This window comes from Numenius arquata, chromosome 1, assembly GCF_964106895.1.
Source record: "Numenius arquata chromosome 1, bNumArq3.hap1.1, whole genome shotgun sequence".
NCBI classification, from domain to species: domain Eukaryota; kingdom Metazoa; phylum Chordata; class Aves; order Charadriiformes; family Scolopacidae; genus Numenius; species Numenius arquata.
Window position 1 is genome coordinate 25,659,059 of NC_133576.1, and position 25,998 is coordinate 25,685,056.

General features: G+C 42.7%; 1 protein-coding gene across 1 annotated transcript in view; it reads left to right on the forward strand.

The window, feature by feature from the left end:
• PTGFRN (prostaglandin F2 receptor inhibitor) overlaps positions 1 to 25,998 on the forward strand; it is a 73,341-nt gene that overhangs the window by 43,628 nt on the left and 3,715 nt on the right. Inside the window, exons 7-9 of the mRNA XM_074166751.1 lie at positions 3,040 to 3,465; positions 10,561 to 10,980; positions 21,059 to 21,166. Of these exons, the coding sequence (XP_074022852.1) occupies positions 3,040 to 3,465; positions 10,561 to 10,980; positions 21,059 to 21,166 (954 nt within the window). The remainder of the gene's footprint in view (positions 1 to 3,039; positions 3,466 to 10,560; positions 10,981 to 21,058; positions 21,167 to 25,998) is intronic.

Here is a 25,998-nt window from a genome sequence, read left to right on the forward strand (position 1 = left end):
TGGGAGAAATACTGAAAATGAAACTCCAGCAAAACTTCTAAAAATCCTGTCACTTTAGGCGTAGGTCTAGATATGTCAGCCTACCCATCCTGTCCCCTAGTTTAATCTTGGAGAGAATAGCTTCAGTTTAGAAGCAATGAAACTCATGATGGTGTTGAAGGATGCTGTAGGTAAGGTATGTGCACCTGCTAAAATTTGCAAAGTATCAGTTGTGTTGGAAGCATGAATGAACGTAGATGTGAGGCTGGGGGAGAACCGGTTGAGCTGTAGTACTTGTGTTTGTTCCCAACTTTGGCTGGATGCAAGTATCCAGGTCTAAACCCTCTCAATGTACATGTTCAGAGCCTCTTGTCATCAGAAATCGGTAGTACTGTCCAGCTACAAGGGCAGAGCTCCTTCAACATAGAAGTACTGAATGAGGACAGCATATAGAGAGCCCACTCTGAAGCCTGTTTTTCAGAAATAAATAGCTGTGTTACGAGGCCAAATCCCAGTGACCGTGACTTTAAATTTCACATTTTAGCATTGTACAGAGCAGTTGAGCCGTGGCTGTATCCAAGTATACTTGTAATGTGTGCTGGAAGCGCGCAAGTGATGAATGTCTTAATTTCCTGTCCTCTTTCAGACATTCAAACTGTACATTCAATTTGTGAGTGTTCCCTTCTTCCCCCACAAATACTCATGCGTGCGCAGGTTCACTGCATTCTCATGTATTCTCTCATAGTGTCTGTACCTGTAGGAGTATTCCTTACTCTTTCCATTCTGATTTGACATTATTTGGGAACAGGAGAGAATAAAATACGCTCTTTAGCAGATGCTTGGTTGCTAGGGCAAGGGAAAGTAGAATAAATTTTCAGCATTTGAGGTTTTCAGCTGCATCCAGAATTTACCAACTCCTCCTCCTTAATGGTAGTTAAGAGCTGCTGGAGTATTAAGTCATTGAACTGTCAGTGAGGCTGCTCTTTGACAGCTGACAGAGTGGAGGAATGAGGTTTATCCAGCCAGCCTTTTATTCTTTCTAAATCCTCTGTTTAAGTGTCTGTCGGGGTGAAGCGCCTATCTGGAGTGGTGCTGTCAAAGCCAAAACTCTTCTTAGCAGTCCTTTCCCTGCCCGCAAATAGAACAAACCTGAAGTGATTATCTAAGAACTCAAGTTTGCTACAGCTTTTTCCTTCTTTATATTCCTGTCTAGAGAAGAGTTTCTGCTTTCATAGTCATTGTTACTGTGAAAATATTAATTGGTCTTGAATGCCTTCTTTTTAGGGGGGAAGGGGAGGTGAGGGGAACAATAAGAAAATCGCAGAGTGTGAACAATATATCATGAGGCCCTGGAAAAGAGTAGTCTTTTGTGAATGAGACAGGAAGAGTAGTGTAGCTGTATGAGGACTTAACACCAAAAGTGGGTTTTGCCTGCTACTAATAATCTATGCCTTGGTTACAGCAGAGGAATTCTGTGCATTTTCTTTTTATTTTGGCTTATGCTGAAAACGTGCAGAAATCTGCACTTATGATCACTGGTAGTAGGAATTCTGGACTTATGTAAACAGTACTTTTATGCTTTTGTGTTACCTAACACTGCAGAAATTTACCATCAGTATCACTAGATACTCTAGTGTCTGGAGTGTATTAACGCCCTTGTTCTTGCTAGATGCAAGGACACTGCATGCATAACACTTAATGGTGAGAGATCTTTTCTGCAAGCTGACATCGCAGCAGCCAGCTTACTTAATACAATTGTTTTTATCCTTTGCATCTGAAATCCAAAAGTGCATGTGCACACAGTTTGTGCAGCAGTTCTATTAAGATGCTTTGTTATCTTGGCTCATTGGTGAGCTAAGCCTAAGTTTTAGCCTTGGATTGCCTTCTCTGTCCCAATTTTAGCTTCGGTTAATTGTTTCTAGGAGGGCAAAATGCCAAATAAAACACAAAGCAAGAAATAAATATAGAGCGCTGAATACACTTACGATGTAAGAGATGTGATGAGTATTGGCCAAACAGTTGGAAAGCTAGTCTTTTTACTGAATTATAGTAGACAGCAAGACAGAAAAACATTTTAATACTAGTAAATAAATATGTATTTCCTCTGTGGTGTGAAGCTCTTGCTGTAATCTTTTTCCTTTACTGTCTCTGTAGTCTGAGAGAAAATAGCCATGCCGCTGCCTTATCGCTTTTAGGCTTTGGACAGCCAGCTATTTCAGATTTAAATACAACAGCCCCATTCTTAACCCATGAATTTCAGGTATTGCAGCCTCATACCTGTACAGCATGTACTTCACTACTCAGACTGTGAAGCTCTTCTCATCTACACATCTTTGACTTTTAACCTACTTAGTATTTATTATGCTGCCCACTGAAATTTACTGTGCACTGCTATTGGTGCTGCTTGTGGTCAGTGCAATGGTGGTACCCATGCCCCCTGGTTTTGGTGTGCGGGTGGATGAGGTCTTTCATTTTTGGGTTGCTTTTTAACATTTTAAAAATGTATTGTAGGGACATGGGATGGTTAAGTGTGGAAAAGAAGGCATTTCAGGATAGGAAATAGCCTCTTATCCTGGAGAGAAATTAGGGAAATGGGATGTCTCTGGTCAGTCCAAAGCTAGAGAATAACCAGTCTCCTGTTAGTGGAGGCTGCCCCAGGCGTTTGAACAAGTGCAAAAGGTGACTGGCTGGGCTGAAACTGAACCCACATGCTGGGTTCTTGGAGCCAGGCCTAAAGAAGGGAATGATTTTGCTCGGCAAGTTCCCTTAGTCCTGACTTTTCTCAAGTGGTCTGACTAGACATATGAAACGAAAGGTCTTGCTTGGAAATGCTGGCCTAGGGGTACTTGTGTCAGACTGGTGCAAGACTGAGAGCTGGAGTCCAAGTTCCCAGTCCCCAGGTCTTGTAAGAAAAATGCATATTCTGGCACTTGGCTTCTAGTTCAGGTGCTTTCACAGAACGGGTGTTAAAAGTTAGCAGTATCCCTGAATAGGCTCTGTCACTTTCTCCCTTCTGCTTGTAGCTTCTAACCTCTTTCTTCTGGGTTTCTTCTCCTGCAGAGCCAGACTATGAGGTGTTTCTGAATGCCTCTAAAACACCCAAGTTTTCAGATGACCCCACAGAGCTCAACTGCAGGATCACAAATGCACAGGACACCGAAGCTAATATCCGCTTCACAGTTTCCTGGTACTTTAGGAAGCGTCTGCGCAGTGATGATGTGGTGACAGAGGAACTCCTGGCTGCTATGGATGCAGACTGGACTCTCCTGCTTGGGGACAGGAGCAGAGAGCGGACTCAGAATGGGGAAATAATCTTCTCTAAAAAGGCTGCTGACACCTTCAGTTTACGAATCCAGTGGACTTCAGAAAGTGACAGAGGGGATTACTTCTGTGTCATCTCTGCATGGAGTAGGCATCGCAACAATAGCTGGGTAAAGAGCAAAGATGTGACTTCTGCATCTGTCAGCATTTTCTGGGCTACACAAGGTAGGAATCTTGCACCTATTCGCTGAAAGACCTGGGTAGCTGAGATAGTTTTCTCTTTTTCTCTTGAAAAGCATCTGCCAGGCGGCCTGCTAATGGGCTTTGGAAGTGGAGTTCTGTCTTGTGTTATTTTGTGTAAAGATCTGTTACCTTGTGTAAAGATCTCTTATTTGTGGAGAGAAGTAACTACCTAACAGCACTCACCATTTTTATGCAACAGTTTGGAGTGGAATTGCAAAGCAGAGACATGTCAGTCAAATGGCTGAGACTTTCAGGAGCTGAGCTGTTATTGTGACAGGGGTGGCATCCACCAGTGATGCTGGGGTTGTTGCTCCCTTTCATGAGTGAGTATTTTGGTCTCTCTAGGATGCATCTCACTGCTAGCAACGAGGTTGTCTTGAGGTGGAAAGAGGAATGTCACTCACTTTAAGTCTTGTCTGCCAGTCTGAGAGTTGTTTTTTCTCTCTCCTACAAGCCCATGTTTAGAAGGCACTTCTGAGGAAGTCTGTGGGCATAGTAGTACTGGAGTATCAAAAAATAAGTGGGTGGCAGAACAAAGTCATTCAGTGATTTACTTGGATCTGGACCTTTTTAGGCAGAAGTGAATTAGCTCTAGTCAGTATTTAAACTGACACTGGGAGCATTTCTTAGAAGTTAAACAGAGTTACCTGAATCGCTTAATGCAGGTTTAAAATGGGTGTATGTATCTTGGATGTCATGTAGAGTGATACCATTTTGGCTTAGGTGTGAGGTCATGCAGGAGGGTCTGCTAGATAGGGACAGAAGGAATGGGATAACCTAGGATATAATGTCTTTGGCAAAAATCTGTGCTTAGCTAAGCAGCATTTATCCTGACAGATTTGTTTAACGGTCTAGCTCAGGCAATCACAGGCAGAGAGCTGTATTTCAGAGACAAATAGTTTGAAATCAGTTTAAAGCTGTTTAGGGATAATCCCTAAACACTGAATTGGGGAGCTTCTGCTGTGATTCTGCTTCAGTGGAGAGAGAAATGGTGGGCTGCTTGCTCCATCCCCAGATCAAGCATGGTCCATGAAAAGGTCTTTTTTTTTTTTTTTTTCACTGAAGCTGGCTTCTCCAGCAGGAATAAGATCTCTCATTAATGTTGAATGCTGGTCACAATTAGTTCAGCTGTTATGCTACAACAGGAGTGTGTGTGTGTATGTGCATGCACGCGTAATGGATCATCGCCTTCAGAGCAACTAGAGAGACCAGCTGGAGTTGAAAAGTCTCAGCCTGTGTTGACATTTCTGAGGGAAAACAAACCGTGACAGGTGTGAACATTCCCTTGTTTCTGGTTTTATTCCAAAAACTCTGCTGATTTTGCAACACAAATGTAAATGTTATAGTCCCTATGCTGAAGACTACATTTTGTTGGCAAAACTTAGAGTTGGGGGATTTATGATGTGAAAGTGAGCTCTCCTACAAACACCTTCTCCTGAAAAAGCATGGTTTATGTATATAAGGGGGGTGGGAGGGCATATATAGGTTTGACTTCCCCTTCTACCCCTCACGCACCCCACTCTTCCAGCAGTTTAGCCCCAGCTGCCTTTCTCTTCGTGCCTTGTCCCCTGCCATATCCTATTCATGTGAACTCCGGACTCGGCTGTGAGCCCAGTGCTGTAGCCAGCAACTATGAAGGAGTTAATCTGCTGCTGCCTCTGCTCTGACTGTTGTTTTGACAAGTATCTCTGGTGATTTGAGTCCCTAACTGCTCCCAGTGCTTATAAAAGCAAGCAGCCAGGCTCCCACGTGTTTGCCTAAGGAGAGAACAGGAATTTGCCTCTTCCTTGGGATAACTCGTGCCTACACAGAGGCTTTTCTTCCAACTCTTTCATTACTTGCGTCGCCTGTGTTAACTTTAGAGCAGTGCTTGGGGGAGGAGCTCGGAGAAATCTCACTTTGGAAAAGGTTGTTCTGAGTTCTTTGAGAAAGGAGAAATGGTTTTATGTTGTGTCTGGGTCAGTCTGCACAGAGGGGTGTTCAGGATAAGGAAGCCTTTGCTTGAAATATAAACATCATGTGAAGATGTCAAAGTCCTTTTTGTGTGTGTTGTACAATTAAGTTGTATGTTTGCTCATTTTAACTTAAGGTTTCTTATCTTCTTTTCCTGTTTTGTTCTGTTGGGACCAATAATGCTCACACGTCTTTCTGCTTACTCAGCTTTGTAGATGCAGCCAATGGCTATCCTAGATCACCAGTATTTTTAACATAATCTGCCTGATTTGTTTCTTCGTCTCTTTCTTCTACCCTCTCCTCTGCCAGGGTGACAAACAAAGCATCTTTATCTCACCTCAAAAATTAAGAGCATCAGTTTTATTGTTATTTTTTTGCTTATTTAGAGTATAAATTCCAGTCAGTAAAAAAGGGGTAAAGGAAGGGAGGAAATCTCTTTTTGTCTGGCTCTGTAGATACTTTCATCCCAGAAAAAAGTTTGATAGTTTAAAAGATAATTTTATTTATTTGAGTGGGAGTACTGCGCCTATATTTAAAACACAGGTGTTGTTTGCAGTGGAATGCAGAATTGGTGCTTGTTTCCTCAACCAGTGTTGTCAACTTTGGATCTACATGGAATTCTTTGTGAAAGACAATGTTCTCTTTTAATCAAAATTATAAATCCCAAAGGTACTATTATTTGGGGTTTTGTTAATATTTGTCTTTAATTTACAAAAGAATTGTATTGAACGTAATGTTTCTTGTCCTGTTGGACAATATTTCTTGTATGGTTGGACTAGATGATCTTAAAGGTCCCTTCCAACCTAGAAAATTCTATGATTCTGTGATTCCTAAATGCTTACCCAGGTCCTCCCATCACATTTAATTGGGAGCAAGGGCATCTTAATCTTTCTGAAAAGTCCTGTGAATAGAGAACAGGTGATATTTCTGCCACCCACTTGTCCTTACCATTGCTGATGTACAATAAACACTGCCTGGTACAGGCAGGCAGTCCCTCCTAAGCAAAGAAATTTCCATACCCATAGCACCAAGCTGCCAGGTATATGAGCCGGTTTGGGTGTAGGAATCAGAAAGTGCATTAAGTTAGGTGTATAAGCCCCAGATAGGGGTGGCTGGGATCCTCATGCCCATCGCTGTGTGAGGGTGAAGTGTTTGTGCTCTTTGCTTGGCAGGGGAGCAGGCTAGTTGATGGTGGTCTAGTTGTTGTGTGTGTGCAGTGGGGAGAGCCATTGCATTGTATATACATGTATCAGGTTGCGGTGGGGGCCTTCACATCCCTGCTGTGTTTTCAGAGCTTTTGGTATCGGAGCTGCTGGGGCTACAATTGCACCTCAGGGTGTTGTATAGTCTCCTTCTTCTACAAAGGCAAAGCTGTCATTACCTTAATGTCTGTTGCATCTCTTGTACTTGCAATCTAGCTAGTGCACTGGGGGATGAAGAAGCCTTTATGAATACTGAGATGGTGTTACTTGAGGCTGCTGACGTTAGGCTCTGAGGTTACTGTGAGCTGTGGCCATTGTGCTGCTTTTCCAGCCTGAGTCAGTGGTGTTTGCTGTTTCCTGAAGTCTCCTTGCACTTGTGGCTGTTAGGCTTCTTTAGCAATTTGACTGGCTTAGATTATGAGAAAACTCCTTTTGGTCACTACCCAGGATATACTCTTGAACCTGAGCACGCACTTTGTGGTAGAGAGCAAGAAAATTATAGTGTGGCTTAACCACTTGGAGTGGCTGGTGACAGAAGGCAGAGGTATGCACTGCCAGGCTCCAAAGTATGGTTTATTACTCAAATTTTATCTGAATCGTTTGGCTAGGATTTTTTTCTGCTGCTAGCCCTCTGTCTTGGAGTAGTGCCCAAGCTGGTTATAAGCTTTGGGTATGGTTTACTTAGGATCTCTTCCCCCTACTGCTTTCCAACATAAACTCTACTGACTGCAGTCTCCTGTATATGACTGACCAGGGTGTGTTTTATCATGCTCTTCGTTCATTTTGTGCTTTACAAGGAGGAGGTGAGTCTCTGCATGTGATTGCGAGTGTGTGTGTGTTTGGAGGGGCAAATGTGGAGGGTAGTGGTCCAGACACAGACATCGCCACCTTGGCAATTCTTGGAAGATTAGAAATAAGATCTTAGGATGCAGTTCTTGGAAGAAGATGTACTTTGACTTCTTTGGTCCATCTTAGACTATAAGATCTGATGATTAGTTTCTGTTAACATAGGAAACATGAAGAAACTTTCCCACTTTTCTTGCAGATTACTTGTTATTTCTAACCTAGGTGCCAGATCTTTGGTTTCTCCTTTTTCCCATAATGTGCACTATTACACGCAGAGACAACTACATGCTTTTCTAGGTGGGGGTGATGGAGTGCTAATTACATTTCGTCTGCTGCTACTGAAGGAGAACAATTTTGGCACAGAACTATTCTGTTAAGAATGGTGATCCAGTTGTTTCCAGTTGATGGGGCTCTTTTTGTTTGTTTTACGGTACTACATACGCAGATCTCTAATATTATTGCTGATTCAGAAATGTTCCTTTGATTGTTTTTGACTTTCTTGCATGCAGAAACATTCAGCACCTGTACGTGCTGGTTTTTGTGTCCCTTTCTGTATTCTGGTCTGCGTTTCTTAAAGCCTCACCTAAGATGCGATGCCTCTGCCTTCTGTATTCATCAAACCTAAGGATCTTTAAATGTAGAAAAATACTTTGAAAAGGCTTTCATAAGAATATGTCTCCTTTTTCTCTGCTCAGCATCCTAATTTCTAACCCTTTTGAATTCTATCACTGTTCTCCAGCTACATCTCTGGACCTTAGATGTTCTCTTCCACAAACTCTACAGATGCCATTTCTGCTGCTGTCCCATGCCACCACCACTCCTTTCTCCTTTTTGTCAGCAAAAATAATTGGTAAAAGCAGCATTTTCTGTTGCCCTTAAATGGAAAATCAAGAAAGGATGTCTAGGAACAAAGTTTGCTCTGTTCTTAGTGAGGACAAGACGCTCCCCTGGGTACTGCTACCTGACTGTGGCTCAGGGAATAGTTGAGTATTTGGAGTCCACATAGTAGGGAGAGTTGTCTCTCTAGATCTGTAGCTGCTCTGATCATGTGAAGGTATTTGTCTTAAGTACATGTATGAAAGACCAAATGCAAGATTTTTTTTGGTGTCTAGGACCCAGCGCTCTGACATAAAGATCAACAGCACAAGGAATGTTTGAATCCAGAGGGATTTTTGCCCAGAGCTTCCTCACAAGGCCTAGAAAGCAGCAAAATGTGGCAGAGAAGTACAGCTGGCTGTTTGTGCTTCTGTTTTTGGGGCAAAAATATGTTTGTCTACTAGATTCCTAAAATACATGGCAAACTGGTCTGTGCTGGCCTCCTAAATGCTGCAACCTTATGAAGAGGGTGATATCAGAATCTCATGGACACAGAATGAGGAAGAAATGGATTTGAAGCCTAGAATCAGATCCACGATGAGTTCTCGCAGAAAGGAGCAAAGAATGACTCGGCGTGTGCACCTTCAATTGTGATTGTACCCTGAGTGCCTAAATGTGCAACTCTTATTCCCACTTGCTTAGTAGGTGGAAGTGTTGGGGGGGTTGGTGTTAGAGTATCAAGTAATTCTGTGCTCAGCGAGACCACTAGAAGCTGCTCAGCCTTCTGTGCTCCTGCTGTTTCTTTATATAGCTTTGTACTGTGATCTGCTTTATACAGTACTGATTTAAAGTTGTCATACCGGGTTTCTCATCTTGTGGGCTGTGTTTACTCATTGTGAAAACTGCTGCTCGAAGGCAAAACACTGCAAAATATAATCTTGACAAGTATCTTGTTGCTCTTGTGGGGAGGGCATAAATAATACTGCATTTAGTTCAGTTTTGGGGAATGTGTAACAATCTCACCATTGCTTATTTCCCTTTTCCTGAGAAGTTTCACCTTGCATAAAGGTGATCTGTGTGGTGGTGGTTTGTTTTTGTTTTTGTTTTTTTTAACGTGTCTACACCCATTTTTTTTATAAGGGAGGGAAGAGAGAACATGATGCAGCAAAGTCCGTCCAGCAAGTTGGACTGGCTGAATTCTCGTAATACTGCTGCTTTGGGAAGTAGCTGTAAGCTGTGTGTTCTGCCCCAGCACCCTGTCCTTAGGAAGAACCTGAGCGTGTGGGGTGTCTCTTCATTGCAGTGCCAGGAAACTAGCAACTCCCTTTCCTCTTATCTGGTTCTGATTTCAGTCGCTCCTCATTTTCTCAATTTCTTATTGTGAGCTTGTATTTTTTGTGTCTTGGGGCTGTGCTCCTAGATGTATAATTTTCCCAAACCCTGTAATTAAGGGATTCTTCAGATTGAGGAGCCAGCAGACTTGAAGAATGCTGAAGAAACAAAAGGAAACTGAGCAGTAAGTGTTGCTGGCATTCTTGATGGCAAATGGGCTGTTGGGAAACATCAAGGCTTCTGGTAGGCTTGTGGTCAGGTGAAGATATGAGAAGCAAGGGAAAAGAACACACACTGGAGGCAGAGGTATACCAAACTCTTTCAGCACAGAGGTGTGTGTATGGGGGTGCTGGGGATGTAGACTTCTTGTGTTGCCACCAATTTTTTTGTCATGCAATTTCAACTGATCTTGGGAGTTCAGCTGAATGTGTCTGGATTGCTGTTAGGGTGGATTTTCAAGGGAAATGAAAGAAGCTACACTAAGTGCTGCCAATTCAGCTAGTGGTAGCTTTTGTCACTAGTAGCGAGTACTTTAGCAGTGTCCTTGTACTCTGTCTCTGACAGTGCTCTTCCAAATCCAGTGTAAAACTGTGACTCTGAGTCTTATCTGACTAATACCTTTTGAATAAAAAAAGTCCTGGAGGTCCTATCATGCTATGGCCTCTGTATTGCATTATTTTTTCAGTGTTTGGTGTTCGTTTGAATTCTTGCATCTTGTCCCAAACTGTTGTGTACTGGTATGTGTTCGCTGTTGAGTAACATTCTGGGATATCCATATGTGTTTAGATAAATGTGCTGGGATTTGTCTCTCAAAAAGAAATAAAATGTACTTTGCTTATTTGTAATCTTCTAGATTGGAAGGTGCTGCAGAAATATCTGCATCTATTTATTAACCCCGCTCTTGCTGCTTATTTCCTTCCTTCTTCAGATTACACACTTACGGTGGAGGCAGTGAAATTGAAGCCATTCTTTGTAGCAGGCCACACCTTTGAGATGACATGCAAAGTGTCTTCGAAAAACATCAAGACGCCACGCTATTCTGTCCTCATTACAGCTGAGAAGCCACTAACAGATCAGTCAAATCCCAATGGAACCACTCGCATAATCTCCTTGAACCAGGATTCAGTAGTGCGGCTGGAAGACTGGACGGACCAGACCCGTGTGGATGGCGTGGTTCTGGAGAAGGTGCAGGAGAATGAGTTCCGCTACAGAATGTATCAGACCCAGATTTCTGATGCTGGGCTGTATCGCTGTGTGGTGACTGCCTGGTCTCCAGGTGGTGGTGGCATGTGGCGTGAAGCAGTGAATGGTTTATCCAACCCTATCCAGATAGACTTCCAGACGTCAGGTTGGTATAAAATCTAGCAGCTGTGTGCCTAATCCAGGAAGGGAGAGAGGTCTTTGATGCTCTCCCAGTAGTTTCCCTGTCTCTGGGAAATACCTACTCTTTGGAACATGGAAGGGATCTCCAAATGGTATGATGGCTGAGAGCTTTGTCTCCTTTGGTGCTACTTGTCTCCTTTGCCATATTGATTGTTTACAGAAAGATGTTTAATGAATTGGCTGTAATCATAGCCTCTGGGTTTTTATTTACTAATGCAGCTTTTATGGTCCTGCTGGCTCAGAGCTGGTTCTCAATATGGAGTAACTGCCACCACATTTCCTGGCTTTATCACTAGATTGCTGTTAGGTAGCGACTGCTCTGGAAGAACACTAATATAAGCTGGATTTCTGTTCCAAAACAGACTCAATTAGCATAGCATTAAACTGTGTGAACACTTCCTGTTAATGTAATTGCAGAAAATGGTCAGTTCAAGGCAATGGTAACATTTCAGCAATCTCAGCAAGTGTATCATGTTACTGGAAGACCTTAGAAGACCCTTTATGGCTAGACTAAAAAACTCCACAAATTGGGGTGAATTTCACTAACCAGAAGTGCGTCCTTATCCCCACATCCTTGCTGAAACCCTTACTTTCAGCTGTAACATAGCCTGCCTCTTGAGGTTTTTCTGGGGAAGTGTGCCTGTCATGGTAACTTTCTGGGGGCGGGGAGAGTGGGACAGTGTTGGTTTGGATCATCAGAGATGCGTGTTAACCCTGAGTTCCTATCATGCTGTGTGAGTGGAAAGTGCAGCGGAGTTGTTACAATGCTGGTGCATCTATGACCAAGAGGCTTATCTCATGATTTCATAAACCAAGCTGGTGACGACTTGAGCAATTTTGAAGAGCTCTCATTGTAGCCCAAAGGTGCATCCGATGTTGGAGCTCTCTAGTTAGCTCATTTATCTCAAACCTTCTTCACTCCCTCACTCCTGTTCACAAGCACAGCATGGGAGAAGGTCTCTCCTTGCATCCCTTGTTCTTCATGTGATTTATTCTGCTTTATAATAGTGGGACTGCAGGGTTTTTAGATGATGTGTCTGTGACTAAAGAAGAGCAGCCTGACTTCTGGTTGCATACATAACTAAGGTAATTGTTCTTTACAAGGTAATTTCTGAAAACTGAACTTCCTTATACTAGGCACACTGGGAAAAGGACAAGGGCTGAGCGTAGGGGAACAGCCTTGCAATGAGGACATCACTTTATAAGAAGCTTTGAAATGTAGCATCCTGTTGTCTTTGTTGTCTTCTCAAGATGGTTTAATGTGCTATAGTTTTAGCCCTATTACTCTTGATACCCGAGTTGGACACAGTGGGAAAGCAGCATTTGTAAAGGGGTGATGCAAGAATGAAACCTATCCCAAGCCCTGCCCCTCCAAGTTCTAACGTGGAGGCTTTCCTGCACACAGTGGTGGTTGGTGACTCTCCCAATATTGCTTGCTTTATGTCACTTTGAGCTCCCATCCAAAAAGTTTGGTGAGATGCTATTCGGGATGCTATTCATATCCATGGTTCAGAGGGAAACCAGTGAGCTATGCAAGGGAGGGAAGTGTGCATGTTGCAGTCTTGACTTTTTTGCTGTCACTCTCTGCTCTCAGCCTCTTCACCCAGATAGGATTTCTGGCACATGGAGTGAAGAAAGGGAGGCAGCCTTTAGCACTGCCCTGGGAATGTGTGAATTCCAGTAGCAGGGCTGGAGCAGGGGGAGGGATGGTCCTGAAGCCCTGTCAGCCTTTCATTCTTTTTTAAAGAATGAAGAGAGAAATGAGATCCCAGGCACAATTTATGGGAGAGCTATTTCCCAAAATAATCTTGGCATGTAGTAAAATCTGGCTTGAAATACCTTCCTTTCTTCAATTGATGGATGAACTTTATGTCCTTCAGTTGTTCCTTGGATATCCTTGCTAGACATTCATCTCTGGGCATGATGAGGACATGTGATGAGCACAGTTAGAATGGACTAACTGTGGAATTATTATTTGGAAGACAGAAAACGTTTTGTGGGTGTGTTACTTTGGGGCTTTTTGTGGAGGTGTACTGTCTGATGCAAACTGTGACTGAGTCAGGGAGACAGAGGCAATGGCAAAGTTGTGGAGCAGCTATAAAAGCACAGCTCGGATATCATGCCCTTGCCTTGCATCCTGGGGTACAGGCAGCTGTCAAACTTGTTCTTCAGAAGAAGAAGTTGGTGCCAGATTTTGCTTAATGAGAATGATGACAGGCAGAACTGCTGAGGTAGCTAGTGGTTTCTAGGAGAATGAGAGGTTCCCCGAAACTGGAGGGAAGATACTAACAGCAAAGGGTCAGAAAAAGCAGGGGCATGCAGCTCTCCAGCCAACTGTAAAAGCTGGGCAGCACCAGTATGCTAAATCCTGAGTTAAAGGGAGGGTGAGGTGTGATGAGTAGTTTATGAGTATGTTTGTCCCTGATAGGAAAACTGTTAATGAGTCAATTGCACTGACTTCTGGGGTTCTCAAAGTGTAAAAGAAAGTCATTTTAACTGTGACTGCCGGAGGGGTTATAATAAGGCAGTACAATTTCAAAAAATAGAAGGTATTCCAGTCTCCTCCCTACTTTGAAGGTTTGGACTTTGACGGCATTTTTCAGCTTGCACCATGAGGGATGAAGTGGGGAGGGGAGCATTTTCAGCAGAAGGAAGTCCTTAAAGGTTTTTACATGAAGCTTTTAGTGGTAGGAGGAATTTTTCTCAGTTGTTTTTATTGATTTTTATTGATTCCCCTTTGATAGGAGGTGGGGAGACTTGCGAAGATTGGAAATCCTTCTCTCCAGTTTGATTCCCTCCCAGATCTCTCCGAGTTGAGTGGTGTTTCAAGGAAGGGTTTTTAGTGTGCATACGCATTGTGCAATGTGATCTGTCTGAGCGGCAGGAGGCCTGTAAGCTTTTTATATATGAGCTGGGGACTGTGCACATGAAACTTCAGTGTTTCCTGCCACAATAGGCTTGAAACGCGGCAGTGCTCTGAAATGTTTTTCCATGAACATCTGTGGAAAATGTCTTGCTCAGATTCTTTCCATTCAAGGCAGAACTTGCTGGCCGCAAGCAGGGACCTCCTCTCTTCTTTCTCCACTTGCTGTTGCAGAGGGATGTATTTATTCCATTTGCTTAACAATCTGAAATGCTAATATAAAGACATTTGCTTGAAACTTCCTGAACTAAAAAATGTGATGTCGATTTTGTCCACCGAATTATATAAACTGGAAGTTGGCGGTGGGGATGATGGTGAGAAGCCTAGTATAGGTCATTAATTCTCAAATATTCAATCAATGGCAGATTGTTCTCTGCTGAATATATTTTAAGACCAGAAAGGATCTTGTGAATCCTCTGGTCTGGCCTTATGAATAACATGGATCACTAGACTGATGTCATAAAATGAATGCCTGTTGTATGTCCGGTAGCTGTAAACCAAACTAAACTTACTTGGGGGGCAGGGGAAAGCTGTCCCATATGAAGACTTCAGTATTCTTCGGTGCTTCTTTTTGGTTTTCCCAGACTAGAACAGAAGTTTCCCATGTTTTTCAAGTTTTCCCCAGCAATGTGAGGGACGAGCAGCTGCCAGTGCTTGTCTTGAAATTTTCTCTTAATTCGTTGCATCATTTCTGCTGAAACTCAAACGCATCCTCTCGCCTCCTGAGCTATTGGATGATGTATGTGTGTACAGCCTTTCAGCCTGGAACACACCTGACTTCTGTTCCTTGCTGTTCTCCTTCTGAAGCTAGTCTAAGACTTGTGATCCTATCCACCTAGTCTGAAATCTCTTGCTTGTCTTCTGGTAACCTGGAGGTGTTGCTCCAGTGGCAATGCCTTTGCACTGCAAGGGCTGGGCAGCGGATGAGAGGGGCATCTTTTCTTCATGCTCCCCTTTGCCTGCAGTCTTAGCCAAGCTGGCCAGCAAAGGTGGGAGTCAAATAGCTGGGAACTTGATTCAGATCCGAGTGCTTAACCTGATGCAGCTCTGTGTACCAGTATCTGGTTCAAATGCCTCCAGCTGGCCTGCAGCTGGTTTTTTTAATGCTGAGGTACCTGGTGTCTGTGAAATCCACCTGGTTTATCATGGTATCATAAATTCTTCTTTTGGCATTTGTCCTTTAATTTTCTACCCTTTTTACCCTGAACCTGGCAACCTGGGTTAGTGTTTAGAGTGTCTTTGCCTGCTATGGACTCACAAGGATTTCCACAGAAGTGACTTATTTTCTTTTCCCTTGAGGGAAACAGGGAAAAGGAAGCTTTTAATCTCGTATTGAAAAGTATGTTATGAGAGAGAACCATTGGGAGCTTGGCTGTGCTCTGAGCTGGCTTCCCCCTGTGCCATTCAGCAGAGGGCAGAAAGCTCTGGAGAGGCAAAAATAAAAGAGAACTTTAAGGGAAGTGACTCAATGAAATCTTCAACTCTGGATTACATCTGCATGTGAGCTCATTGCACAGCAATGTATTATCATTCGCTTTGGAAGAAGCTGAGATAAACCGAGAGCTGCTGAAATATGAGCTGAGTATTGATGTTGAACTTGCAATTAAAATGGAGCAATGCCCTGCAATGACCCTGAGAGATACTCAGTTTCAAGAAAGGAGACTAGAAAGAGTCTTAAAGGAAAGAAACTTAATTGTGGAAGTGAATGAAGAGCAATACAGCAGAAACTCTTTGGCAAGAAAGGCCGGTATTTTCCAGCCACTGTTAATGGGCAGGAACATGCTTTGCCATTGTGTGCCTCTGTGCATTAATTTGTAGCTGGAAGTAGAAGCCACAGACTAAACTACAGGGGGCTTCTTCCAGTAACAGCTATTATGAGGTTTGGGTTAAAACTTAGGGAACAGCTCCATGAAGAAGCAGAGAGGGGGCAAGGGGCTGGAATAGTGTGGGTGGAGGAACTCATCTGCAGAAAGGCAGGTCATGGGATTCTCAGTTCAAGAATTAATGATTTGGTGCCAGGGCAGTTATGAGTAATGTTTTGGAAGACGGACAACTTGTGGGTTGCATCAGGTTTTTTTCCCCATTGTGGTCTGTGGTGCTGGCTGATTGCAAGCAGGGAACCTGCATGCAGTGATTGCAGCCTCCCTGGTGATTAACGGACTGGGCACAAATTTCTTGGGTGGAATGGCCTGCTCTGGATCTCTGTTGTCAGTCACGTTACTTGACCTTTCTCTGCTCTACTTTACTTGTCTGGAAAATAAAGGTAACTCATGTCTGTGGGGAGACTATACCTTATTTTTGCAGAGAAGTATTGGCTAAAATGGTACAGAAAAGGCCAAAATGTCACCTAGGTAATTAGGATCTCTTCTGTTGTAAATCTAGATGTTAACGGGTTTTTGGTTATTCTCCTACCTTTTCCCCTTCTTTTTCTTGCAGATTTAAGGTGTTTGGGTTACTGAGCAGGGAAGGAAAGCAGGGAGAATGGGGTGACATCAGGTAAATAGGACTCAGGATTTTTTACCTTTCTCCGATATGTAAATCCTTAAGCTAAGTAAATTAACTCAAACTTAAACTCCTCCTTTACACCCTGCAGCCTGTTCAGTGTGAATGTGATTGAACACAAAGTAGTAAATCAAATTTGGTGCAGCTTTTTCCTTTCATTTATATACATGGAAAAATTTGCAATACACTTTTTAGCTGAAAACTGTTTTACTATAGGATTTGGATCCTGGAGTTTCCTTCCTGGGTTGCATAAAATCAACGCTTTGAGCAATGAGATCTACCATGAAAGGTTTTTACTAGTAAACTTCTAACCTCAGTTTTTTCACTTTCTGTTTAAAATTATGTAGTGTTTTTCAAGCATTTAGAAGTCAAGAAATGCTCAGGGAACTCTTTTAATTCCTATCTTGACTGCAAATGCTTTTTGATCTAAAACTGTTATTACTTTATTGAAGAAGAAAACTTCTTTTAGGCGTTGTATATGAGCTTACATATGGCCTTACTACTATGAAGAACAGAGATTTTGGCTTAGTTCAAATCAAAGGTCTTAGCAGAAGATGGCAATTTAGGGGAAGGTTGATGCTTAGCTCTTAGAATTGGGAATGATGGTTTGTTTTGTAAATCTGTGCTCTTTAGTTTCCAGATTAGCTGAGAGAATGACACAGCTTCAAACCTGAAGTTATTAAAATCCAATTATTTCTCAGCTTTCAAACTCCTGAGCAGCTTTCCTACACTTAACTTTGCTTTGTTCTTGATGAGCTTTACAGGTCATGCTTGATCTGTCAACCCTGCAATTGAAACTAAATTCTGGTTTGTTTATTCTCCCAAGTGACCAGTAGGTGCCAATAACAGTATTTCAAACTGTTAAATACAGATGGCAAGGTGAGCAAAGCCACATTATCTGTTATCTGTAGAGTTCTATTTTTCTCAGTGTTAATGTAGCATGAACTGGGATCTCATCGAAGGAGAGTTCGTGTCACCTCTCCAACCTTTCCTGTGACACTGCAAGCGCTTGAAAGTGGCGATGCAGAGACCCTGATAGTCGGTGTCACCAGTGTCAACAGGGAGTTGCCTGTTAGCACATGCCTCCATCTATAAGCTTGGGGTTTAGGGTGCTTTTTTTTTTTCTGTCTTGGAGGGTAAAAACTTAAGAAAAGCACTTGGGTTTTATGTGCCAAGCACTGCTTGGTCGAGCCTAGATGAAGGCTTCTTGAATACTGCAGTGTGATGGTAATGGGGGGAAAAAACAACCCCAACAGGATCCAGAATGTCACCAGAATACTTCTTTAGAGAAGGGTGGCATGCAGATGGCTCTAATCCCTCATTAAAAGACATGTTGTCAGTTTCTGTGAATCTTTCTCAGGCTGTGTAGTGATGACTCAAGCGTACTCAGCTCTGACTCGTGTACCTTATGGTGGAGGGTAAGGGATTAAATGACCTTTGTGGTCCAGCTCAGGGCTAGCAGGTCTCTGTTGAAAATAGCCTCCTGCCTTTTCAGGTTTTGTAGTGGGGGAAAGAAAAAATCTTTGAAGATGCTTTATTCTGTCCTTTCATGCCTGAGGCCCAGGGCATGGGGCATATGGGCAGAAGGCCTGAGATACTTCCAAAGAAGAAAGATGCTCATCCAAGGAGGTTGCAACCACACAGTTTTCAAGACTGAACTAAGAAGCTTTCACTGTAAAGAAGCTTGCTTAGGTTTAAAATGTTAAAAAAAAAATAAATTGTTTTCCTTCTTCAGGTGGAGGGGGAAGAGCACAATCACTGACACATCTCTCCACTCTGTTGAAATCCAGTTCTTCTAACACAGGACAGTGATTTCTCCCTGGAGGTACAGATGGTAATTTGCAGGAGATGTACCCTAGCAGGGAAATAACCAAAGGGAAATAACTGTTTGTGGCTTACCACGGGGAAGTACGATCGTGAAATGACAGAGCAGATGCTGCCTAGCAGCATTCTTACTGCCCAGGAAGCTTTGACTCTTTATGTGGGAGGCAGGGTAGAGATGTGCTTGGTGACCCAGAACTGAAGAGTATCTAGGGAGTGCTGCATTACCATGATACATGGCCTTTCCTGGCTGAGTGACCAGACAAGCTTAGCTTTTACCCTTGTGACATTCAGTGGCCAGGAGTGTTCAGACTCCACTCTGCATTAGTGGTTTGTTGCCATGCCAGGGTTTGAAGCCAGTGTCTGTTGAATGCAGTAGATGCCTGGGCTTTCAACCTACCTTTCAGGAAACAACCTTTCAACCAATAAGGCCTGAAAAGTCCTATCTATATGTACCCTCTGTATTTGCTTGCTTTTACTCTGCCAGGGCAGGGATGATACCAAAGTTGGGATGGTGCAGTTCATCTCCCTTGCTCGATCACTGCTAACATCTAGCTAGGACAAAGCCTGTTTGCTGGAGTAGAGCTTGTCCCATATTCCTGACGTGGTGTCACCTCACTTACCACTGGAATTTAGGATAGACCCTGAGCTATAGACAGTACCAGGATTATTATGGTGCTGTTCTGCCTTTGATCAGTGCAGCAGAGGGTATGTGCTGGGAATGCAGGGATGTTCCTGGCAGATTTTGACAGTCTCTTTGTTTCTGTTGGTGTGACAGTTCATACACAGCTTGAGACTTTTCTGGTTACAGTTGGCTGGAGTGCCCTGGTCCATGCTGCCTTTAGTCCCCTAAGACCTTGAACTTCTGTCTGCACAGCTGCAAAGAAAATGAGGGAAAATGTCTTGTTTTATCTGAAGTTGGATAATCAGATAGGCTGCAAGGGGAATGTAGTTGGTGTGTGTGTGTGTGAATGTCAGGAAACGAATTCACATAGTTTAGATAGAGGCTGAGGAATCAATCAGATTAATCTCTCTCCGCAGAAAAGCATCCTGTCATGCTGAGCTTAAGTTAGGGCTGTAGTCTGCTTGTGAAGTCACTTACCTGAACAGCTGAACTTCAAAGCGTTCTGGGTCTCTTATTTCCTTAAATATGCTCCAGCAGAAACATGTAGGAGCATTGGCTGGTAGTCCATATGTAACCTCTATAGCATCTCTACCACCCTTTTATCCTTGCTTGGTAGGGTAACTTGCAATCTTAATTTTTAATAGAGAGGACTTCTAGTGTCAAAATGGGTACAAACCTCTGGTATTATATGTCTGCATACTGCCCTTGTGTACAAAGTACAACTGCTTCTGGGGCAGAGAAGAAGGCCATAAGAAATTTATGGTATAACAAAGAGTAGCACATTGTGCCCTGTGGAAATTGTGGGGGGAATTTTTGAGGCCACAGATCTAATTATTGCATTGTAATTGGAATTCATTTCTTTGTGTGCTGTGTAATCTCTGCTGACTGAAATAAGTCAGGCCCTTGTACTCTAGAATAGTTTCACCAAAAATAATAGCTCTAGCTTCATGGCACATCCAAGTTTCTTTCCAGAACCTCGGTTTAGAAGTGATGTGATAAATGCGTGCAGTGTGGTGATTTATCAGCATAACTTTCCACAGAAACCTGTTGGGAGAGTAAGGGACAAGTGGTGTGTCTTGGATGATTTCCTTAAGTATTCTTTATCAAAAGTGTTGTTTGCCACTGATCTTCAGTAGCATGTAAGAGTGGAGGAGGGGCAGATCTTCTAACAGCTTTTTCTTTCCTCCCAAACCACCTTCCTATGCTTGTTGTTGCTGCTGCTGTTCCAGGGGTAGCTGAGCCAGGTAATGATAGCAGCTAATGGAGTCCAGGGAGGGTTAAAAGGGTTACTTCTTAATCTGAGTCCCAAGTTCCTTCTTGTGTTCCCTGGCCCCTTCCCCCAGAACCATTCCAGAGGCCACCGTTAGCATCAGCTTTTTTCCTATTCATGTCCTTTGCCTTGTTTAGTAGAGAAATCACTAAGGGTATTTTGATACATTCTTCAGTTTCTGCCACGTGAAAGGGTACTAGCAACGTTGGCATATCCAAGGAGTTGTGGTTTTGTTAATTTTGCACCAGAGATGTAGTTGTTCTCAAAATTTGGGGAAGTTTTGTTTTTTAACTTATGTACCTCAGAAATCAAACACCACATGAAATCAAACCACCAATGTCTGAGCATTTCCTAACAGCGTAGTGGTTTTCAGCAGTACCATCACTTTGCAACTGAAGGAGTTACTGTGCCCTTGGGCTTTGAGACAGCTTCTTCTGTAGAATATATCTGTGGCAGAGCCTGAAGGAAAACCCACAGCAAAGTGTTATCAGATGCACTTCTTCTATTGTCTGTGTTTCAAAAATACTGATATGCTGTAACTCGAATTCTTATTGACAGCCTCAGCCAAAAAGATCAGTGCTTGATTAGCCTGAAGACCTGAACTCTCATTCTCTTAGAGGAATCACCAGTGAAAGACTGGCTCCTTTTGTGCTGGGCAGTAGAAGGCAGACTTGGGCAAGCAGCCTTTGTGTTGGGTGACGGGGCTGGCAGTTTGGGTACTTAGTCTTAGTGCAGGAATTAGTGGCTAAAAATGGGTAACTATTTTGCAAACACATGCTTACTTATTCTACTTCAGAGCTCTGTCTCCACAAACTAGCAAAGAATACTTAAAACACATGCAAGAAAGGTTTTGGACACTGAAGAAAAGCCTGTCAGTAATAATTGTGGTTACTCCTTTCTAGGTCCTGTGTTTAATGTCTCGGTGCATTCTGACAACCCAACGATTTACCAGGGTGAACTGGCAGATTTGCTGTGTATCGTCACAACGGAAGGAGTGGCACTTGAACCAGGTATTTTAGCAAAATTATTCTACTTGTAACTCATTTGCCTTCACTAGGCAGAACAATACCAAGTTACAACCCTATGTCCTTGGAGTAAAGCTGGAGAATTGAGAAGCAGCATTAAAATCCTGTAGAAATAATTAAATTCAAGAGCATGTTTGGTTTACACAGCCCAATTTCAAACAAGAGTTTTTGTTTAATATTCTGAGGAGGGGGGGGGGGGAGAAAAAGTGTTCTTACTGCTAAACCCTCCTGTGCTCTGGGTAACAACTGACCCTGCTGCTGGTAATCTCAGTCTACAATCACTAGATGGGCCACGAAAACTATTCCTGTTTCCTTTAGTTGAAAAGGAGGTCCGTTGGCAAAACCTGTTGGGAGAAAATGGTCATCTGTAAACAAATCTTAAAGTCACCTGGCCAATCAGTTTCACATTTCAGAGCGAATTTAAGGCTTAATTTAAATCTAAACATCACAGTAATTGACTACTGCAGCCTAAATGCTAAAATTGAATGTTTATTGCTGATGCCTTCAGAGGTGAGCCTGCTTTTGTATGTAGAAGAAGAAAGAAACAAAGTACCTAATTGCTGTGAAAAGGATAGCGGACACTTTAAAGGCAAATTTTTTTGAAGAGCTGAAAAGTTCAGAGAATTGCTTAAAACCTAGCTGCCTGCCAAGCATTGCCTGAGCTGCTTTTCATCAAAATGCTGTGAGAATAACTGTGGTTATTATTCCCAAAATTTGGATTTGGAGTGAGTTTAGGTTTGTTTTTTTTTTGAAGTCATTCTCTCTATATATATGAATATAAAAAGGTATTTTAAATCTATAAATATGTATGTAAATATAAATTTATAAATGCATATACCTAAATATAAAGATGTCATGATTCATGCAAAACTTAGAAATCTGCATGTAAGTTACTACAAAAGAGGTGCTGTGCAGAAAATATTACTTATGTAGTAGCTGATGTGATGAAGTAGCGAGCTTAGTAAAGGCCCATCACTTTGAAATTCCAAGTTGTCTGTTCTACATTAAATCTGAGTGTAATGGGGAAGCAATTTGTTAGATTACAGTTGTGTGCTGCCTGTGGAAAAAAATGATAGAAGTCTGTAGATTGTATTATTGAAATGCTTAGTAGGGAGGCAAAGCTGAGTAAACTTTATTGCTGTGAAAAGATTTCATAGCCTGGGATACTGGACACAGTAAACAGTGATGTATGCTTGTCCATCTGCCTCAGTCTGTCCTGCGGTTTCTGCTCAGCAGGAAGCCTCTTCTAAGTTGAGGTGTGCCCAAGCTCTTACAGGTATTGTTGCGAGACAGTACCCAAAGCAGCTGGCTCTCTTTGCAGAGCAATAATTACTGGCAGGGAGCAGCTGGTGCTTCTGCTGGTGCTTGACAGCTGAAATAAGCTTGGGGTTGCCTTGTGAAAGAAGCCTCAGCATCCCTGGCTCCCTTAAAACTTGAAAAGAGGCCACTTAGTTAACAGTGGGGCTCTCCTGTCAATGCTCTGCTGCAGTTGGGTTCGTGATGGTTTTTTGTGTGTTCAGTAGCTTGAGACTGGGAGAAGCACTGATGAGATAAGGATAATCAAAGGGATTGAAGCAAAAAGGTGTCCTCTTCGAGGGACTGCTCGTCAGCACAATTAAGTTTTAACTGGACAACTTCATAAGGGTTCATGGATGTCTGTTGAACTGATAGATGATGCCTGGAGTTGGAAATTAGGCTGTTTCCAGCAGTTGTGAGCAGCCAGTACAGTACTAAATGTCAGCACTGTAATCTGTTCCATAGCTGGGTAATGTCATATTGGACACGGCAGATCTCTGCCTCTGGTAAGTATTTTGGTTGGCTTGGGGTTTGTTTTTTTTTTGTTTTGTTTTGTTTTGAGTCTGTAATGGGTCAAATGAGGCACAGGCAACAGATATGCCTAGAATGGAGTAAAATGTGGCACTGTGGCAGGTTTTGAGGGAACCTTTCAGTCCATGATCTGAGCTTCCAGTTGCTGAACGAGCAGGGTTTGGGGCCTAACCAGCAATGCTGTGTGGAGAAATCCCATATGGGCCTTTCATGTGGACCTGAGAAGTTGGCCCCTCTCCAGTGCTTGCTGGTCCTCTGGATGAGACCGGAAGAAGAGCTGCAGGGAACAGCTGGAATCTATGCAACGCCTGTAGGGTGTGCAGACTTCCCTTGTCAAGTTTGTCATCTTGGCCTTGAGATGAAGGCGACTTAGAGCAGTGGGATAACAGAGCAGATTAGGTGAAGAAAGGCTTTAAGGGCTCATATGATAACAAAAAGATGTAATAGTAATCTTATTTCCCTGTATCCCATTTCTGATCTGTCTGTATGCTGAGTCAGTATCACAATTTAATTCACAACTGGAATGGAGAACTTGCTTTTTAAAAGTGACAAACATTAGACAGACTATGAAAATAACAGGGGCTGTCTCATCCCAGTGGGAAAATGAGGCATGTTGTTAGGGAAAGCCTACACCAGGTAATCATAAGCAGAGCAAGAGCTGCCAGCATATCTAGAAGAAAAACCAGATGACAGCAGTACAGACATGGTCATTCAGTTTGGGAATGTGATGAGAAAGGAGAGCAGAGCAATTGCATTTGATTCTTTTCTGAGGGGCATGATGGCTTTCAAAAGCCATCTACTTTTCTGTTGTCAGACCTGCTGCAGAGCTGTGTTTTGGGCCCTCTTGCGAGCAAAGAAGGATCAGGGAATTTCATAGGATGTCTTGTTAAATGTGCATCCAAAACACTTTGAACATAATTGGTATGCAGGCCAGCTCTGCTTTTGGACAGATAGGCACTCAACTTTGTGAGCATGCACATGGATCATTATGTATGCTTCCTGTAATAAGTAAGTTTCAGGTGCCACTACTCCCTCTTTGTATGCACAATCAGAAAAATAAAGTACTTACAAGGAGCTGAGGAAAAGTTAAATGACCAATGATCTTTGTCAGTGCCCTTCTTTGTTAGAGTTAGATCAATCCATTTGTTTCTCTTAAGTGTTGGACCCTTATGGGTTGGACCCTTGTTAGTAGAGGAGTTCACAATACTTTGTGTGTGTGTGTGTATCCACCCTGTGGGAAATTTTCAAAAGGGTGGAAAAGGTTTTGGCATGACTGCTGCACGCTTTAATTTCCTCTGCTTCTTAGAGACCCTGCTGAAATGGAGTGTGTATTACTAAGCTCAGTACATGGCAGCAGCTGCTCTATCTGAAGAAGTGCTCCTTTGCCTTAGCAGCTGTGGTTAGTTTTGAATTGATATGAGGGGAGTATGTGTGTGTCAGGGGGGAATATAGTAGTTCTTCTGTGCCCTGAAGATATAAAAGCTACTTCTGATATTTCTGTTGAATACACATATTCACAAACAATCTCTCTAGATTTTCCCAGATCACCCCTTCTTGAGCTATGTGCTTAGGGATTTAAAAGTACTACTTAGTGTGCCTGAAAGATTTTTTCTTTTTTTTTTATCTGCTCCAGACAGACCCAGTGGGCACTCTGGAGAATTTAACAAAACCAGCTTGTTTACCTCTTGTATGGCTTGAAGTGGTTTGCTCAGCTCTCTAGGAAGCCCTATTCAACCTCATTTAAATGTAGTAAACAAAAAGGGTCTCAAAATTGTGATTCAGCACTGTAACAAGATGTTGAGAGAGCTCCATTCTAAGCAGTGGAAGTGTATGGTTCCTAAGAGCTGGTCTAGAAATAGGATTCCCTGTTTTGAGGAGCAACTGGCCAGGGAAGCAGCTAAGACCCAGACAGCTCAGTCCTGTGTGTCAAATTGAAATGTGCATAAAGATGTGCTTTACATGTTGATGATCCTTACTAACTGAAGAGAGGAGGAAGCAGAGCACCACTATTAACTCCGCTGGAAGAGCTCTGAAGCTGTCCAGCTCCGGATGCTTTGTGTTCCTTTATAAAAGCAGCTGAGTTGCATGGCCTGGGGGCACTGAGGTCCTTGATGGCCTTCCAGATTACAACATTGTGGAACATGGAAGGAACCTATGAAAACCTTTGTAGGTTAAATGTGAGTGTGGTTCTTGTAGTTGGGTTGATGTTTGTGGGTTTTTTTGTAGATTGGAGACAAATATTGTGGGAGTGACTTGCCAGCATTGATGCAAGGCATGTGTGGAGTGGTACAGATGCTTTTGCGAAGCCTAGTGTGTTACCTGTTTTATGTCACTAAAACTACGTATTTATCAGCACTTGGGGGAGCTGCTAGGCATGTTCATCATGGTTCTTTAGAGAGTACCTGGTTTATGTTCTGGTTTTGCTAAAATTTCCTGTGTTTCTATTGCATGAAAACCAGAGATAGATAGAAATGAATGGCATGATTTTGCTGTATTAAGCTATTTCAAGGAGGATAGTGACAAAGAGTACTCGGAGCCAAATCCTCTCTCTGACTGTCTGTAGTGAGTCACTAATTGCACACTGTGTATACTGACTAATAAAATATGTTGGTATAATATTGTTGTCCCATGTTGTAATCACAGAAGATAGATTCAGCTACTTCAAAGTGACAGCAAGTGCCTGCACTCATCTTTGTAAGTGGAGGGAAGGGAACCTCAAATTAACTGAGACTGAAAAGAAGGAATTCTTCAAAGGTAGCAGGTTGCTTGGGAATCTGAAAGCTAGATTATTTTTCTTAATATCTAAATTGATGGTTTAAACCTTTTTTAGCAATTGCAATGGTGTATTCAGCGTAGTTGGACTCTGGCCTGGAAGGTGCCCATATGCTCCTGTGGTACCTGGAAGCACAAGAGGTAGTGGCAGTCTTGATGATCTTTGGAAGGAACTGGTTGTTCCCAACATTGACTGCCTGTGGACCAGTGCTATTACC